Source organism: Canis aureus, chromosome 37 (genome assembly GCF_053574225.1).
Source record: "Canis aureus isolate CA01 chromosome 37, VMU_Caureus_v.1.0, whole genome shotgun sequence".
In the NCBI taxonomy this organism is placed as follows: Eukaryota; Metazoa; Chordata; class Mammalia; order Carnivora; family Canidae; genus Canis; species Canis aureus.
The window spans coordinates 1,584,669-1,602,579 of record NC_135647.1 but is presented as its reverse complement, the minus strand read 5'-3'; the positions used below and the strand labels follow the sequence as shown (position 1 = coordinate 1,602,579).

General features: G+C 48.6%; 5 protein-coding genes across 17 annotated transcripts; 3 read left to right on the top strand and 2 right to left on the bottom strand.

Annotated features, from left to right (window-relative positions):
• Positions 1-447: 447 nt before the first annotated feature.
• LOC144306533 (histone H2B type 1-C/E/F/G/I) lies at positions 448-9,648 on the bottom strand. Of its 13 annotated transcripts, none has more exons than XM_077885963.1 (5): positions 8,327-9,238; positions 7,025-7,133; positions 6,806-6,951; positions 5,726-6,487; positions 448-5,482 (listed from the first exon to the last, which is right to left on the bottom strand). In XM_077885963.1, the coding sequence occupies exons 1-4, from the start codon at positions 8,376-8,378 to the stop codon at positions 6,483-6,485; spliced, it is 312 nt and encodes a 103-aa protein (XP_077742089.1). In that variant the 5' UTR covers positions 8,379-9,238; the 3' UTR covers positions 448-5,482; positions 5,726-6,482. The 13 variants fall into 13 exon arrangements, 11 of the variants coding, with proteins under 11 accessions (XP_077742089.1, XP_077742086.1, XP_077742084.1 ...); XM_077885960.1 differs by having other exon boundaries at positions 448-2,911; positions 5,726-5,909; positions 8,327-9,227; XM_077885958.1 differs by having other exon boundaries at positions 448-5,387; positions 5,726-5,909; positions 8,327-9,225.
• A 288-nt stretch (positions 9,649-9,936) lies between these two features.
• On the top strand, positions 9,937-10,493 carry LOC144306541 (histone H2A type 1). The gene has a single exon (XM_077885969.1). The coding sequence runs from the start codon at positions 9,953-9,955 to the stop codon at positions 10,343-10,345; it is 393 nt and encodes a 130-aa protein (XP_077742095.1). The 5' UTR covers positions 9,937-9,952; the 3' UTR covers positions 10,346-10,493.
• Positions 10,494-11,859: 1,366 nt separating this feature from the next.
• On the top strand, positions 11,860-14,375 carry H3C10 (H3 clustered histone 10). The gene has a single exon (XM_077885965.1). The coding sequence runs from the start codon at positions 11,985-11,987 to the stop codon at positions 12,393-12,395; it is 411 nt and encodes a 136-aa protein (XP_077742091.1). The 5' UTR covers positions 11,860-11,984; the 3' UTR covers positions 12,396-14,375.
• A 197-nt stretch (positions 14,376-14,572) lies between these two features.
• LOC144306542 (histone H2A type 1-H) lies at positions 14,573-15,766 on the bottom strand. The gene has a single exon (XM_077885970.1). The coding sequence runs from the start codon at positions 15,744-15,746 to the stop codon at positions 15,360-15,362; it is 387 nt and encodes a 128-aa protein (XP_077742096.1). The 5' UTR covers positions 15,747-15,766; the 3' UTR covers positions 14,573-15,359.
• Positions 15,767-15,940: 174 nt separating this feature from the next.
• LOC144306545 (histone H2B type 1-C/E/F/G/I) lies at positions 15,941-17,052 on the top strand. Its single transcript, XM_077885978.1, has one exon. It carries the CDS (start codon positions 16,044-16,046, stop codon positions 16,422-16,424), a length of 381 nt encoding a protein of 126 aa, XP_077742104.1. The 5' UTR covers positions 15,941-16,043; the 3' UTR covers positions 16,425-17,052.
• The last annotated feature ends 859 nt before the right edge of the window (positions 17,053-17,911 follow it).

Genomic DNA, 17,911 nt, shown 5'->3' with positions numbered 1-17,911 from the left:
GGTTTTACCATCAGATAGAATAATGCACTGTAATTCATTCCTGGTGTTGATCACTCAGATTGCTCCTAGTCTTTTGTACTACAAACTGGCTGCTGCAAATCCCTGTCATATGCCATTTTGTACATATTCAAGAATGGTACAATCCCAGAGGTATGGTTTTTGGGTGAAAAAATATATGCATCATTTTGAGAGACATTGCCAGATTTTCCTCCATGGAGGTTTTACCTATTTTCAGGGCCAGCAGTGGTGACTGGAAATTAAGATCACAGAGTCTTATCAAGAATTTCCATTCCTAACCCAACATACAGGGGCTGCCCTATAGTGAATAGTAAATGCTAAATAAAATGCTAGTTAACTGGATGGAAGAACAGTTTAGTAAATACAGTTGGGTTTGGGGGGTGTTGTGCCCAAGATCGCGAATCCAAGAAACCACCAAGGAGCCGACACTGATGCAAGCACACGAGGGTTTATTAGCAAGCTCGAGCTTTGGTCCAAGTATACCCATCACAGCAGAGCAGGGACTTGGACCCTGAGGTGGGTTACAGGTGGATTTTTAGGGGCTGGTCTAGGGGATTTCCAGTAAGGGTGGGGGAGTTTCTCAAGCTCTTAGTTCCTCATTCAGATATGGGGCATGCTCTGCAGTTTTTCTTGGAACTGACTTGGGCTACAGGCTGCAGGGCGTGCTTATCTAGGGGCCAGGGGTGGGGGACATTTTTTGAATTTCTTGGGTCCCACATTCCCCCCTTTTTCAGAGGAACCCAATGCAGGACCCAATCATGGGTCCTGAAAGTTCAGTGGTTGGTATTGTTGCCTTAGCACCAGGGGTTGAACGGTGTTAACCCGGTCCCTGACAAAAGCCACTAGTCTATTAATGAGGCAGGGTCCAAAGGTCAGAAGGAGGAGGAGGAGGATGAGGGGGCCGGCTAGGGAGGACAATAGGGTAGTTAGCCAGGGGGAATGATCGAACCAGGATTTGAACCACCCCTGTTGCTGCTCTCGCTCTCGTTTTCACCTGCCAGTCCTTCCCTGACCGTTGCCATCGATTCTCGGACTATCCCTGAGTGGTCAGTGTAGAAACAGCATTCTTGGTTCAGGGCAGCACAGATTCCCCCTTGCTGTAGAAAAATTAGGTCTAACCCCCTCCTGTTTTGGAGCACCACTTCAGATAAAGATGTTAAAGATCCTTGGAGGTGGGAAATGGAGGTCTCTATGTGCTCTATGTCTACATCAATGGCAGCCCTAAGGCTACTGTAGTGGGAAGCCTGAGTGGCCAGTGAGGCAATACCTGTTCCTGCACCAGCCAAACCAATTCCTAGTAGGGTGGCGATGGTGACAGCAGAGATGGGCTCTCATTTATTTTACCCGTGGGTACCCAGGTCCATCCATTGAAGTACCTGCTCATCTGAATGGTAGACGATTCTAGGGAGTAGTTGAACCAGCACACAGAAGCCCCCAGTTCTGTTTATAACCTGTCCGTGAGCGCAGGGAGTTAATCCCTTGGAACAGGCCCACCAACTGTCTTGGGGCGGTAGATGATACCCGGTACTGTTTATAGGCTGTGTAACATTGCACAGAATCTGGTAGTGGCGTGGAGGAGTGCCTATGCAGAGCTCCTGGCTTGACATGGATTGTAAGGTGAGGCCTTTACTACCAACCAGGCTTTTGGTTCCACATGCAAGCATTAGGGTCCGTGGTTGTGTTATGTTGACCCATTATTGCAATTCCTTCATAGAAGGGGGGCCGGATGTCATAGCACAGCCAGCAGGATTGGGTTAGATTGGGTTTAGTTGTGTTGAGGAATTTGTAAGTCTGGGACACCAGGGCCCAAAGAGGGTGTTGAGAGGGGTTGAGGGGCAGGGGAGTGGGGTGCACGGGAAGGCGAGCCGGGACTGGGGTGCCTCAACTGGAGGGGTTGTGGGATGAATTCAAAGGGGTGCTGTAGATATTGCCTGAGGAGGCACTAGCAAATTGTTTGGACCTAAGGCAATTGGGTTAGTCGGGGGTCTAACCCCGAGCAGTGGGTCGCTGCTCAAGTCTGATTCCAAATATCGCCCCGAGATCTCTGGGGAAGATTCTGGTTTTTTCATAAAGTCTTATTCCTCAAAAGCATCCAGTATTCCAACTTGTCTCTGCCTGTCCTTTAGGAGTGAAGGTAATGTTTACCAGATTGCAGGTATCCTTGCTGTGTTTAGAGCCTATTTTAGAGCATTGGCCTATAGGGCCAATTAGTTTGACTGATATCAGGTCATCCCTTATTGGGGGATCCCACCAGGTGTGGCCAGTGGAGATGCAGTTCCATGAGGAGCAATAGTAACTGCTGGCGCCCCCACATTGTTGGGCCTTTTTCCTGGTGTGTCCCAGGCAGCCATAAAAATGGTGCTGACTAATGAAAGCCCTGTCCCAGGTCAGTTTGAAGGAGTTTAACTAAGTCAAAAATTAAAGAGGGAAACCAAGTCCCGGGTGGATGCAACCCGATCTTGACATTTAAAATTTCTCCCGTGGCTGTGTTATGAACTATCCATGTCAGATTTTATGGTGAGTGGGGGTTAGTTTCAGCCGCGAGGGGATACAGTGCAAGTAATATTAGCAGGGTAAGTGGGAACGACTCAGTCTTAGCTTTAGGGGATTGTCCTTGTCAGGCTGACTCTTCCATTCTGGAACAAAGTCCTTAAGGACAGCATGTGGATCAGCTGGCTGGACGTGGGTGTAGTGGACCCAGGGAGTTATTCCGTGGACCTTGAGAGCGGTGGGAGTGGTCATGATCACAATGTAGGGTCCTTTCCAGCGAGGTTGGAGTGTCTGCTGTTGATCCCGCAAGTATACCCAATTACCGGGTCGATACTGATGGGGGTCAGGGGGTGGCCCAGTCTCATAGAGGGCCCTCAACTTAGTCCATAGCTGCTCATGGGCTCTTTGTAACATTTGGAGGGAGAAAAGAAGTTTTTGGTCATTGAACTCAGCAAGCACTTTGGGTTTCAGGGTAGGAATGATAAGTGGGGGTATACCAAACATGATTTCATAGGGAGTCAGTCCCATCTTATATGGTGAGTTCCTCACCCTATATAGGGCAAAGGGGAGGAGATTCACCCAGACCCCGCCGGTCTCCAAGGCTAATTTAGTTAAGGTCTCTTTTAATGTCCTATTCATCCTTTCTACTTGACCAGAGCTCTGGGGTCTGTAACCACAATGTAATTTCCAATCTGCCCCCAGTATTTGTGCTACTCTCTGTGTTACCTTAAAAATGAACCCTGGTCCATTGTTGGATCTGATCCTGGAAGGAAATCCATACCGTGGCAGAATGTCCTCCAGCAGCTTTTTGGTCACGATATGTGCTGTTTCGTGTTTGGTGAGGAACGCCTCTGTCCACCCTGAAGAGGTATCTATAAAAACTAGCAAGTACTTGTATCCATACCTTCCAGGCCTTACCTCAGTGAAATCTACTCCCCAGTATGCTCCTGTGCGGTCTCCCCTGAGTCAGGTTCCGGGGTTAGACCCATGGGCGGTAGCGTTGGTTAGCTGGCATGCATGGCAGCTTGCTACAATCTGCTCTATCTTTGCTCGAGAGTCTGTAATAGTGATCTTTGCATGTCGTATGAGGTCTTCCATCTTCCTTATTCCCATATGAGTACTCCGATGCATCTTGGATAGGACTCGCCGTCCTAGTTCCTCTGGCAGGATGATGCTGGAGTCTGTGGCCCTTCACCAGCCACGCAAGCACTGGGTCATAGGCAAGCGTTTGATCCAGTGTAAGTCAGCATCAGTATAGTTGGGGGTGTCCAGCAGGGTCGGTGCCCCCGGATCAGGTAGCGTGGTTGTTAAGATCTGAGTCACCGAAAAAGGGCCACCTCCTTTGCTTTTGAATCGGCTAGCTGGTTTCCCCCGGCTACTGGTGTGTCTGCTCTCTGGTGTCCTGGACAATGGATGATAGCTAGTGCCTTGGCAGCCAGAGGGCCCTCAGGAGTTCAAGAATCTCTGTTTTATTTTTAATAGTCTCTCCCTCTGCTGTCAGAAGCCCTTTCTCTCTGTAAAGGGCTCTGTGGATGTGAGCGGTGGCGAAGGCGTACCTGCTGTCGGTGTAGATGTTGATTCATTTACCTTCTCCCATGGTCAGCGCCTTGGCCAGTGTGGTCAGTTCTGCCCGTTGAGCCGATGTTCCGGCTGCCAATGGCTCTGCCCAGACGGTCTCTGTTTCCGTGGTTACGGCTGCCCCCGCGTATCTGATTCCTTCTCCGCGAAACTGCTGCCGTCCGTGTACCAGGTGGCATCCGCATTCGGCAGTGGCTGGTCCTGGAGATCAGCTCTGATTCCGTGCACCTGTGCCAAAATTTCTTCACAGTCATGCAGAGGGGGGTCCCAGTCTGGGTTAGGGAGTAGCGTTGCCGGATTCAGGGTTGTCGGTGGCTTGAATAAAATTCTGGTGAGGTTTAGCAGTAGGCTCTGATAATGGGTCAGATGGGCATTGCTGATCCAGCTGTCTGGGGGCTGTTTGAGTACCCCTTCAATAGCATGTGGGGTGGTAACATGTAGTTCTTGCCCCATGGCCAGTTTGTCTGTGTCCTTGACCATAGTGGCCACCGCGGCAATAATTTTTAAGCATGGGGGCCATCTAGTGGCCACCGTGTCCAGCTTTTTGGAGAGATAGTCTATGGGTCTCTTCCAGGGACCTATGTACTGGACAAGGACCCCTTTTGCCACCCGTATTTCTCATCCACATACAGGTAGAAGGGCTTGGTTAGGTTGGGCAACCCAGAGCTGGGGCAGACAGCAAGGCCTGTTTAAGGTCATTAAAGACTTTGTTCATGGCCTCTGTCCATTCAAAATTTTGCTGGTGCTTGGTGGCCTCATAGAGGGGTCTGGCCATCTCGGCAAAACCCAGAATCCATAATCGACAGAACCCTGCTGACCCCAGGAATTCACATACCTGGCGGATGGGTTGCAGCTGTGGGATCCTTAGGACGGTTTACTTCCATGCATCTGTCAACCATCTTTGTCCATCCTTTAATTTGTACCCTAGGTAGCTCACCTCTGCTCTGCAGATCTGGGCTTTTTTAGCTGAGGCCTGGTATCCCAGAGCTGCTATTGTCTGGAGCAAGTCCTTGGTGCCTCGCAGGCATGTGTCCCGGTCCTCTGTCACCAACAGGATATCATCTACATAATGCAATAAGGTCAAATGAGGGTGTTTGGAACGGAACTCACCCAAGTCTTCGTGTAAAGCCTCATCGGAGATGGTCGGTGAATTTTTGAATCCTTGTGGTAGTCCAGGTGAGCTGGCCATTGATGCCTTTCTGGGGTCCGTCCATTCAAAGGTGAAAAGGTCTTGGCTCTTGGGTGCTAAAGTCAGGCTGAAAAAGGCGTCTTTTAAATCTAATACCGTATACCAATTTTTCCTGGAGGCAAGGTGGAAAGGAGGGTGTATGGGTTTGGGACCGTAGGGTGCATATCCTCTACTCGCTGGTTGACCTCCCTTAAGTCCTGGACTGGCCTGTAATTGTTAGAGCGGCCTGGTTAACAAAAGCCATGATAATTGTGGCCTTTGTTTCTGGGGCTTATGGGTTCATAGGGTTGTACTGCCTAAAAGCCTCTATGATTCTCTCTAAGAGGGCTGCTGGACTCTCATCCTTACCCTGTCTTACATCATAGACCTTGGCCAGATTGGTAGGTTTGCACGCGGCAGGCTGGAGACCTGCCATTAGAGTCTGGCGGTGGACCCGGAGTCTCTCCTTACCTTCAGCTGAGTTGTAGTCCCAGGTAGGGCAGGATAAGGGGAAGGCAGCGTTTATAAGGTCTGGGTTTTGAGTTGGCTGTCTGTCCTCTCCCAGGACAGACTTCTGGGCTTCCGCCTGAGTTCGTTCTCTCTCTTCGGTGGTGAAGAGAACCTGCAAGAGCTGTTGGCAGTCCTCCCAAGTAGGCTGGGTAAAGAGAACAGTATCTAAAAGGCCGATTAGATCTTTCGGGTCATCAGAGAACTTTGCATTTTGGGTTCTCCAATTAGATAAATCACTGATGGAGAACGGCCAATATAGCATTGGTTGTTCTCCAGTCTCGGGAGGCCCCATGGCGCAGAGGGGAAGGGAGGTGGAGTCGGCTGGCCCCACATTTGGAGGTGGGCCTGCCGGTGGGTCCATCAGCATGTCCCTGCGGCTAGCGTGCACAGGGACTCCCTCGTCAGGGAGGGGTGGCGCCCCTTCTGCAGCCCCCGGTGCCTCCAATGGAGGGGCGGAAGGGGGAGGGGGTGCCCAGTAGGACAGCGGGAGGATCAGGTCCTCCGGAGAGGAATCCTGCAAGACCCAATAAAGGGGCGTTTTGATCTTAGAGTCAGTCTCCTTCTCCGCTTTCCGCAGGGCTAGAATCTTGGTAGGTCCTGCTTTGGGAGGTAAAAATGGTTTTAGCCAAGGAGGGGGTTCTCGATCATGTCCTGCCAGATCAGGATGTAGGGCACCTGGTCAGAGTGGCCGTCCGGTTTGTCCCTGAAGATCAAGGCCTTAACCTGTAAGATAATAGGTAGGTAAAGTTCCTTCTTGGGGCCATCCCACGTCAAAGGTTGGCCATTCTGACATGCAAGAAGTTTGAAATTTCCCTCTCCGTATGTCTGTGCTCAGATTATGAGCTTTTCTCCTAACCTCCAAGAAGTGGGAGAGCCTAAGAGACGGGGGTTGGGGGTGGGGGTGGGGGTGGGGGGGTGGTTTGGTCTGCCACATTATGTCCCCAGTCCACACCAAGGCACAGAGAGTTATGACGATTAACAAGGACACAGTAACACAGACAAACGTTCCAATGCGGCCACGGAGACAAAACAGAAAGTAACCTGAAGGGCTGGCTGTCCGTAATGGCAGTTGGCCCTCCTCACAGATGAGGATTTCGTCCTTCTGGCAGGGGCAAGGGACGTCTCCCAAGACCCCCGTCGACCAGCGCGTCTGCCTAAGCCAATGTCGACCTAATTGTCTGGAATTCCTACAGGTAGAAATACAGCATGGAGCTCTCAGAAAATATGCGTGCAAAAGGTAGAAAAGTTGAGTGCACTTACCAGGTGTGGGACCCTCTGGGTGAGGTCTTGGGGGTCTCTCGGATCCCGGACCAGCCCCCAAATGTTGTGCTCAAGATTGCGAATCCGAGAAACCACCAAGGAGCCGACACTGATGCAAGCACACGAGGGTTTATTAGCAAGCTCGAGCTTTGGTCCAAGTATACCCGTCACAGCGGAGCAGGGACTTGGACCCTGAGGTGGGTTACAGGTGGATTTTTAGGGGCTGGTCTAGGGGATTTCCAGTAAGGGTGGGGGAGTTTCTCAAGCTCTTAGTTCCTCATTCAGATATGGGGCATGCTCTGCAGTTTTTCCTGGAACTGACTTGGGCTACAGGCTGCAGGGTGTGCTTATCTAGGGGCCAGGGGTGGGGGACATTTTCTGAATTTCTTGGGTCCCACAGAGGGCAGCAAGATAAACATTTTAAAACCCACTTTGGCATCTTATTTTCTAGTAAAGTCACTGAAGATTATTGGAAGGCAAAGTAGACATAGTTAACTTTTATTGATCACTTTGACTTGATCTACTATTACAGAGATTTCTTCTGGAAATCGGAGAGTAACATAAATATTATTGCAGTTTTGTTAATACCTTTAATGCAACAGGTTAGCAGAGGATCATAAATAGGGTTTTGTCCAGAGTACAACTGATTTACTGGCTTTCCTGTAGCAAAATGCTTTCTTATTCTAATAATAGGTCTTCACATTTCTTATTTCATGTGATTCTAATACATATGAAAAGATGTGAGGGGGAAAAAGACAAATGAACATTGAGACACTAAGCTATAAACTCGCTTTAAATTTACCGTTGTAATCTTTAAGTTATTCCCATTTTATGGAGGAAAGATATGGAGACCCATGCCTTATGTAGTTTGCTGCAAGACCCAGAGCCAAGAAGTGGCCTAGTTGGGCTGAGACCTTAGCAGGGCCCTAGGAACTTATTTAATGACCAATCAACTTGAATAAATAGTAGTTACCATGTAAGAGTGACTTTGATAAAAGCAAAGGTCTGTTTTCGGGCTTCATTTGCACTTTCTATTCTCACATAGGTGGGCAATATGACCTAAAACAGGCAGTAGATCCTATACTAGGGGGATGGACTCAGATTTGGCAGCCGAAATCCCATTCACTCTAGTTTCTTGCTGTGTGACCTTGGGTAAGTTCCTTCTGTTTACCTTACTTGAGAGACGGAGATGACTGTACCTACTTCATAGAGCTGTTCTAAGAAGTTAACATGCCCTAAGCACCGTAACATGCCACATGGTACACCGTGAGTTTGCTATATTCTACAGATCAATCAACATACCTCTGGTCACACAGCAAGTGGTGGAGCTGAAACCAGAGGCCGATCTTCCCATTCCAGTACCTTGTTTCGCATCTGCAGTTTGGCAAGCAGCAAGCGGAGACGCACATGCACCAACATATTTGTCTTGCCTAAAACATTCATACCTGAATCCACGTCACCCTTTTCCCTTTCCCTTTGTGTGTGCAAGGGCAGCACAAAGACTGCGTCACCTTCACACTGCCTCAGCGACTCCCGAGAAGCTTCCGCTCGAACCTCCCTCCCTCCCGCCGCCTTTGTTTGCAAGCAGGAAGGAGGTAGGACAAGAGGGCGGAGGCAAAAAAAAAAAAAAAAAAAAAGTGGGGGGGGGGGGGCAGGCTGGTGGCTCAGCGGTTTTGCGCCACCTTCGGTCCAGGGCATGATCCTGGAGTCCCAGAATCGAGTCCCGTCGGGCTCCTTGCATGGAGCCTGCTTCTTCCTCTGTGTGTCTCTGCCTCTGTGTCTCTCATGAATAATTTTTTTTTTTTAAACAAAAAAAAGGGCTGAGGCTTTCCCGCCTGCGCTGCTCTAGTTTACAATTTGTTCCGAAAGGGTCAAGGAAAAGACTGGTCTCCCCGCTCTCTTGAGCGCCCCGGCTTTTTTGTCCTTAGGATTTGTCTACACCGTCAACATCAGGTTCAGCTGTGGCACTTAGTGAAGGGACCGGGAAGGGTGGTACCAAGTGCCAAGATCAGCCCGAGCCCTCCATTCAGCCGGGCGGCGTCAAGCGCACATCCCGGCCTCAGACCCGTGGGGTCTCAGGATGTTCCTGCAGGACGGGGCACGGGACGCCGTAACCTACTCTTCTACACTTTTGTAAGGGCAAAGCGAAACACCTCTTTCTTAACGAAATTAAGTGGCTCTGAAAAGAGCCTTTGGGTTGGATGGTGCCTCGGAGAGCGCTCACTTGGAGCTGGTGTACTTGGTGACGGCCTTGGTGCCCTCGGACACGGCGTGCTTGGCCAGCTCCCCGGGCAGCAGCAGGCGCACGGCCGTCTGGATCTCCCTGGACGTGATGGTCGAGCGCTTGTTGTAATGCGCCAGGCGCGACGCCTCGCCCGCGATGCGCTCGAAGATGTCGTTGACGAACGAGTTCATGATGCCCATGGCCTTGGACGAGATGCCCGTGTCGGGGTGCACCTGCTTCAGCACCTTGTACACGTACACCGAGTAGCTCTCCTTGCGGCTGCGCTTGCGCTTCTTGCCGTCCTTCTTCTGCGCCTTGGTCACCGCCTTCTTGGAGCCCTTCTTCGGGGCCGGCGCGGACTTGGCGGGCTCGGGCATGATGGAGACAACACAGACCTTCCTCAAAATGACAAAAACAAGTGTCCTGTGAGCAAAGTGCCGCTGGTCCCTTTCATATAGAACCTCTCATGCAAATAAGGTGTCAGCTAAAGTCCTGTGTCTGATTGGTGACTATTCAAACTAACGTCAGAAATTAGTTCTGCCCAATCAAAACGCGAGAATCCGAAAGTTGCGTTTCCACTGGTTAAGATAAAGCCGCAACCGTAACCAATGCAAAACCTTCTTTTTCGCGCCCAACAGGGGCTATAAAAGGTGCTGGACTCGGCTTTCGCTTTTGCAACCACTTGCAGTGTACTTAGGTGCCTGATGTCGGGACGCGGGAAGCAGGGCGGCAAGGCTCGCGCCAAGGCCAAGACGCGCTCGTCGCGGGCCGGGCTCCAGTTCCCGGTGGGCCGCGTCCACCGCCTGCTCCGCAAGGGCAACTACGCGGAGCGGGTCGGGGCGGGCGCGCCGGTGTACCTGGCGGCCGTGCTGGAGTACCTGACGGCCGAGATCCTGGAGCTGGCGGGCAACGCGGCCCGCGACAACAAGAAGACGCGCATCATCCCGCGCCACCTGCAGCTGGCCATCCGCAACGACGAGGAGCTCAACAAGCTGCTGGGCAAAGTCACCATCGCGCAGGGCGGCGTCTTGCCCAACATCCAGGCGGTGCTGCTGCCCAAGAAGACCGAGAGCCACCACAAGGCCAAGGGGAAGTAGATCTCTGGATTGATTTGCCTTGCAGAACTTCTAGTCAAACCAAAGGCTCTTTTAAGAGCCACCTAAGGCTTTCTGTAAAGACCTGAACACTTTAGAGATTCCTAAGAATCAAACCGCGCTTTTCGTCAATCTCCCAACTTGGATTAGGGGAGGGCAATTTGATGAAACTTCTATTGTAAGGGCTAAAGTTTCCAAAATCCTTTCTTGAGGGTCATTAAACTTCGTGTATGGAGTATTCCAAAAACCTGTCTTGGTTCGTCAGAACTAGGTAAACGGATTATATGCAGGAGCTTGTGAACTCTTCGATACTGGTGTGCTTTTTCAGCTTCACAAAGAAGTTCTGGTGATGGAGTTCTTTTGAGGGCAAACAGCAGTTTCAAAACCTTGTTTTCTAGTTCTAGTTCTAATTGAAGACCTGAACGTACAGAGATTAACCCAAAACCTCCATTCCAAGCCAAAGCTATTTTTAGAGACTTAGGGATTTCTGAGACCTAATCTGGCCTGTTTTCACATTGCTAAATTGAAATTTTAATCATCCTTAAATATTTGAGATGTCAACAGGTACCTGATGAACCAATGATCATTCTTCCTTTAAAAGTGTCTTTCTTGGTCTTTTTATTGTGACTTAAAGGTTTTGATGATACATGAATGGATTTAGATTCTCTAATTGCCTGCCGTGGTGACTTCTAGTTCAGAGGCATCAGATACGTCATGCCATGCAAGGAACCTACAGTTTTGGCAGTTGCTAATGAGAAGTATTGGAGTGCCTTAGTTTAGCCCTATATAGATTCCTGGTGGTACGCAATTAGATTCTTCAAGACAAAGGGATTACAAGTAGTTCTGTTAAATTACAGATATATAATGCTTCGTACCTATGGCAGAGCCAGTCCCTCCGTTCCCAAATTAATAAAAAAGACAGTAGGTTTCTATTAGCATTCTGAATTTCCAGGAGAGCAGAAAATTGAAGTCTACTACAATAGGATTGGTTTACATCACCTGAAAATAAGTTCATGTAAGTATGTTTCTCTGAAGTTACTAGCCTTTGATTGTTCACATACAAATTAGATTTTTCTTACGGAAAAATAAAAACAAATCTTTAAGTGTTCAAAGGATAACAAATCGGGGGAAAAGGGTATAGAGTTGAGTTGTCCTGTGTGGTAGCCACTAGCCAATTGTGGCTAGTAATCACTGTGCGTGGGACTAGTTTGATTCAAGGAGCGCAAAACACGTTAAAATACGCGCTGGATTCCGCAGAGTTCGTATAAAATAAAAAGGAATGTAAAATATCTAACAACTGTTGACCACATGTCAAAATGAGTGTTTTGGCTGTATTGGGTTAAAGCATTACTTAAAATAATTTCTCCTCGTTTTACTTTGTTCTAATGTGGATCCTAAAAAATTTATTCTTAGGTAGCTCGAATTGATTTCTACTGGAAATCTAATATAAAGCAGACAGGAAAAATATATTGAGGTCACGGGCGAGTGTTATCAGGGCATTTGAGGCACCCTAAAAATTTCGAGCCCTTAACCAATCCGGTTACTGGTTTTATAGCCGGTTCCCTTTTGTCCAATCAGCGTCTGACTCTCACTATAAATACCATGACTGGCTCCCTCCTAACCTGCACGGAGTATCCAAGCCATGGCTCGCACGAAGCAGACGGCGCGCAAGTCGACGGGCGGCAAGGCCCCGCGCAAGCAGCTGGCCACCAAGGCGGCCCGCAAGAGCGCGCCGGCCACCGGCGGCGTCAAGAAGCCGCACCGCTACCGGCCCGGCACGGTGGCCCTGCGCGAGATCCGGCGCTACCAGAAGTCCACGGAGCTGCTGATCCGCAAGCTGCCGTTCCAGCGCCTGGTGCGCGAGATCGCGCAGGACTTCAAGACCGACCTGCGCTTCCAGAGCTCGGCCGTCATGGCGCTGCAGGAGGCGTGCGAGGCCTACCTGGTGGGGCTCTTCGAGGACACCAACCTCTGCGCCATCCACGCCAAGCGCGTCACCATCATGCCCAAGGACATCCAGCTGGCGCGCCGCATCCGCGGGGAGAGGGCCTGAGCCGTGAGCTCGCCCACTCCTTTTCAAAGGCTCTTTTCAGAGCCGCCACATGCACGATGAAAAGGCCTGTTTCCCTGTGATCCGTGGTGCAGCAGTTTCCTCTGACAAGTCCCAGGTTGGCATTTTAGTCTTGTCTGATTAGTGTTGTAAAATTACTTCTAAGGGTTTTCCTTTGTCTTAGCAGGCTCCAGTTTCATAATCTTAGTCAACTTTACCTGTCCCCTGTCTTGTCCTGTTTGCTCTACTCTATCCCACAGAACGGTAGAGAAGACCACCTGTAAATCCTGTCTCCCTCTTAGGAGGTAGGTGGGAATCTCGAGATTACATTGTACTTTAGAAATAGGAAAGAAAGATCACAGCTGCTGTTAAACCATTGACCATGACACTAGTTGCCTTTCTGTAAGTGACTTGATGGTAAATAGGACCTGTGATTGCCACATCCGGAAGTTAGGATGATGCTAATATTTTGCAGATTAAAAATGTCCTATAGCCTACCAGCAAAAAGTATCGTGTCCTCTGTAATCTGCCTTAATCTCGAGCGGGTGGAATAAATTTGGATGGAAGCAGTGCCCTCCACTCCCTAGCACACACTTGGCGGCTGTGGTGATCCAATCCAAGGCCAATTTCTAAGCAGCTTGGTATTGAGAATAAGCAATCTTCCTTCTGAGCTGATAAAGCTAAAGTCCCACAAAAGAAGTCCCAGTTCCCACTGATCAATAAAGTCTTGCTGGCTGGGCAGAGGCCCATCTAGAGGTTTGCAGTAAACATAATTCTCCAAATTAGTCTTTCAATTTTAAATATATGAAGATTTATTTAGGAGCAGTGAGTAGTTCTAGTTAATGTGATTTTGGATGCTCCATGTCTCTCAAAACAATATGCTAAACTGACATCTTGTGGCCTTCAACCTAAACTCTGGCCTTTCAAGTTGCTTTCATCACACAGTACCAGGACTTGTTTTGCTATAGGGATGGCACAGATAATTTTGGCTTGTGCTAATGTATAGATGGTGGGGCCATCTGCTAATGTAAGGCTCACTGAAGTAGTGATGGCATTGATCAGTCTGAGATAGGCATTTAGAGTTTCCTGATGATATACAAGAATATCATGAATATGCACACTGAGTGCAGGAGATAAGTCTGGGATGACCATAAAGATTTGGGAGTCATTAGTATATGAATAATATTTAAAACCAAGGGACAGGCCTACAGATCCCTTCTGGCTCCCCATCCTGTCTTGCAATCTCTGCATCTCCACTTTATTGCCAGTATTAAACTGTGTCATTTGCTTGAACATATAAGCCATGAGACTGATGATGCTCATTCTCTGCTAACATTACCATCCTTCTAATTCCCAATTCCCTTGAACCCTCAGATCAGATGTTTCTGCTCACAGATCTCACTCCTCCTCTATGCCCTCCTAATATCCTCTGCTTACTTCTCTTGCTACATTATGTTTTAATTATTTGCTTTTGTGTGATTCTTCCCATTAGATTGTTTTTCTTTTGGCTAAGCAATGTCTTACTGCCATGTCCTTAATGCATTGTACTTGAATATGAAATAAAAAATTGTAGAAATAGAAATATATTACGATTTAATGAAAGAGGAAACAAGAAATAGTCTTTGTCCCTCCATTTCTTGAGATGGCAGTACTAGTAAGTGGAAGAAATATTCTTTCTGAGGAGCCCTAGAATAAAAGGATCTTGCTTTGCCCATAAAGAAATGTGGACAACTACCAGGATCTTTTACCTCACTATTCTCAAAGCAGCTTTTGACTTTTCAAAGGTGTTCTTATTTTTGTTGTTGTTGTTTGTTTCAAACTGTGCGTCTCCATAATCAAAATTTGGAATCAAGTTAATGGCATTCAGTATCATCCTTGTTACAGCCAAGCTTGTACTGCGATATTGGACATCTCATTTGGCAATGTGATGTCAGGCAGTAATATGGATAATTAGATACTATAAATTATATTTGAACACTTTTAGTAAGCATGTCATTTCAAACAAATTATTCTTTAAAGGCAATTTTTAAAGATACATTTACTATCTTCCTGCTGACAACCCTAATGGGTTTCTGGGTACCATTTATGGAAACCACTCCTGCATCCTCCCAAAGTTGCTTTGAGAGTAAAACTGGTCACCCATAAGCAATCTACAACTAATTTCCAGATATGGACTTAGGTTAATTTATTGTTGTTGCATATTCAATATAAATGACTTTGAAATTATAGTCTATTTAGTTCACAAATGTCAATTTGCTGGCAAAGTATTCTAAATACTGTAGGGAAGGAAAACATGTTTTTCTTCTGCCCTTCTGGTACTCTTCTACCCTACCTGGTTTAAGGAATTGACATGAGACAGATTTAACAGGAGGAAATGCACATTTTATCACATGGATAGGCCCACTGAAAATTTCAACCCCAAAGAAACGACTGAGGGAGTTTTTGTACCTTAGACAAATTTGTGAGGACTTGACAAAATAAGGAAAACAGGTACTTACAAGCCCTGACTGATAAGGAAATATAAGCAGAATTTGAGCTGAGACAGATTAGTTAAAAATTAACAAGGTTTGTTTCTAGAACTCCCTAGCCTTTAGAGACCATTTCGCTCTGGTGACAAGGATGTCTTTTTACCTTTTAGTATAGGGAGGGTATTTTTCATGTGGGCTTATTACTTCTGGCTTTCAGGTAAAGTGGTAAGGTCGGAGGGTCTTTACCCTGTTTCGCAAGTAGGCTCACCTGCCAATAATCACGCTGCCATCGTAGGAAACTAAAAGCAAAGGGAGACGGACCTTGGCTACAATAACTGAAGCGTGACCAAGGGTTAAAGATGACCTAGGCCTGGAACCTCTGCCCCAAATCATCCTTATCGGTACAATATAGTCCAGATAAAGCAAGTGTCATCTTTTTATGACTATAGAGATGGCTCTGAAAAGAGCCTTTGTTTTGTGACATTCCCTACTTTGCCCCTCATTTGGCTTTGTGGTGGCTCTCGGTCTTCTTGGGCAGCAGCACGGCCTGGATGTTGGGCAAGACGCCGCCCTGCGCGATGGTGACTTTGCCCAGCAGCTTGTTGAGCTCCTCGTCGTTGCGGATGGCCAGCTGCAGGTGGCGCGGGATGATGCGCGTCTTCTTGTTGTCGCGGGCCGCGTTGCCCGCCAGCTCCAGGATCTCGGCCGTCAGGTACTCCAGCACGGCCGCCAGGTACACCGGCGCGCCCGCCCCGACCCGCTCCGCGTAGTTGCCCTTGCGGAGCAGGCGGTGGACGCGGCCCACCGGGAACTGGAGCCCGGCGCGCGACGAGCGCGTCTTGGCCTTGGCGCGAGCCTTGCCGCCCTGCTTCCCGCGTCCCGACATAGTGAGTTACTAATAGCGTTTGTTAAGGGTGGCTAGAGCCCCACGTTCAGAAATGCACTTTTTATAGCTTCTCCTGGGCGCGAAAAGGTTGTTATAAGATTGGCTAACATTTCATTTCAATTTAGACCAATGGAAACGCAACTCCGTAGAGTGACCATCTTGATTGGGTCAAACTGTGACGTGATGTCACCCAAGGTACTCTCCAATCACCAGCGATCCTCCCCGTCTCCTTTGCATAAATCATTATAATTGAAGAGGTGCGTTGCCCTGGTTCACTTTGCTTTCCTGCGGGTCACCATGCCCGAGCCCGCCAAGTCCGCGCCGGCCCCGAAGAAGGGCTCCAAGAAGGCGGTGACCAAGGCGCAGAAGAAGGACGGCAAGAAGCGCAAGCGCAGCCGCAAGGAGAGCTACTCGGTGTACGTGTACAAGGTGCTGAAGCAGGTGCACCCCGACACGGGCATCTCGTCCAAGGCCATGGGCATCATGAACTCGTTCGTCAACGACATCTTCGAGCGCATCGCGGGCGAGGCGTCGCGCCTGGCGCATTACAACAAGCGCTCGACCATCACGTCCAGGGAGATCCAGACGGCCGTGCGCCTGCTGCTGCCCGGGGAGCTGGCCAAGCACGCCGTGTCCGAGGGCACCAAGGCCGTCACCAAGTACACCAGCTCCAAGTGAGTCTGCCAGCGGCTGAAAGAACGGTCCTGACAGACATAGACCTATGGCCAACCGGCTTTTTTTAGAGCCGTCCACACTTACTAAGAAAGCTGTTCCGCTGCTCGGATTCGGCCACAGTAGGAATGCACATCAATCTTTTGGATGTCCATAGCTATAGGTAAAGTGTAGAGTTCTAGTTAGCTTTGTGTATTTCAGTCTAATTTCCATTTGCGGGGGTCCCTGGGTGGCTCAGCAGTTTAGCGCCTGTCTTCTGTCCAGGACGTGATCTGGGGTTCTGGGATTGAGTTCTGCATCAGGCTCACTGCATGGAGCCTGCTTCTCCCTCTCCCTGTGTCTGCTTCTCTCATGAATATAAATCTTACAAGTGATTTCCAGTTGGTTTTTAATACTATTCCACGTATTCATATCCAAGCTAACAACTCCCCGGATCTTTGGGCTGCAGAAATATTTGCAAGTCCTGAACCACCGTGTTAACGGAGGAAGTCCTAGGCATCCTAGCTCTCCGCATATCTCTGGGTGGGGTATCCACACGGGGCCCACCATCTCCCATTACGATTCTAAGCATTGTGAAAGGGGTATTAGCGATGTGACCAGTAAGATTTGAAAATTAAACCGGAGTTCTTTCTCATGGGCTGAGTGAAGAGGTGAAAATATTTCTTTTACTTCTCTGTCTCTTCAGTTCTCTTTAAAATCCTATTCCCAATAATGCACCATATCTTCATTGGCCGGCAAGTCTGCTGCCTCTGACAGGGAAAGCCAAAATTAAAGGCAGGTCTGGTATGGGTGCTGTGTTGCACTAGCTGCTGGAAATCCAGGAAGATCTACCATTATTACCTTTGCTTAAGAGTAAGGACTTGCAGAGAGGATTGCAAGAACAAAATACATGTAGCCAGTGTACTTAAGGCTAACTTTGACATTTGCTTACGCAGTGCATCCACTATTCTTCAATCTTTTGACATTTATTCTGCCAACTGGCCTTGAGTGCCTCTGCTAAGGAATGTATCTGCAATGGGAAAGTCCTAGCATTTTCAGAAGAAACAGTTAAGAAAATACGGACTCTAAAAAGAAACTGGGAAGTGAATGAAATGGAGCCTACTGACTGAATAAGGTCTTGTAGCTGGGAGGGGAAGTCTGCTCCAGGCAGAGTGCCCTGGACTTAGAAATTCTTCAGCATGGCTAGAGGCTGGAATGGCTGGGGATGAATGTGGAAAGCTCTGTAGAAGGGGGGTAGCAAACCTTGCTATACTGAGGAGCTTTGTACACTTTGAAAAGATTTAGAAAGTTTATCTACGAGACCACAGAATTTTAAAATCTTGTAAAATGTCTGATTCAGAATCCTTATTCTGGTGGCCCAGTTGAGAGCAGCTTGAAAGGAGGTGAGATCCAGGTGAAAAGGTTGGAAAGAGCAGCCAGGGGTGAGGGTCTGAACTAGGTGAGGCAGAGATCAGGAAGAGGAAGAGGGGAGGAGGGGATGTGAAGGGAGTTAA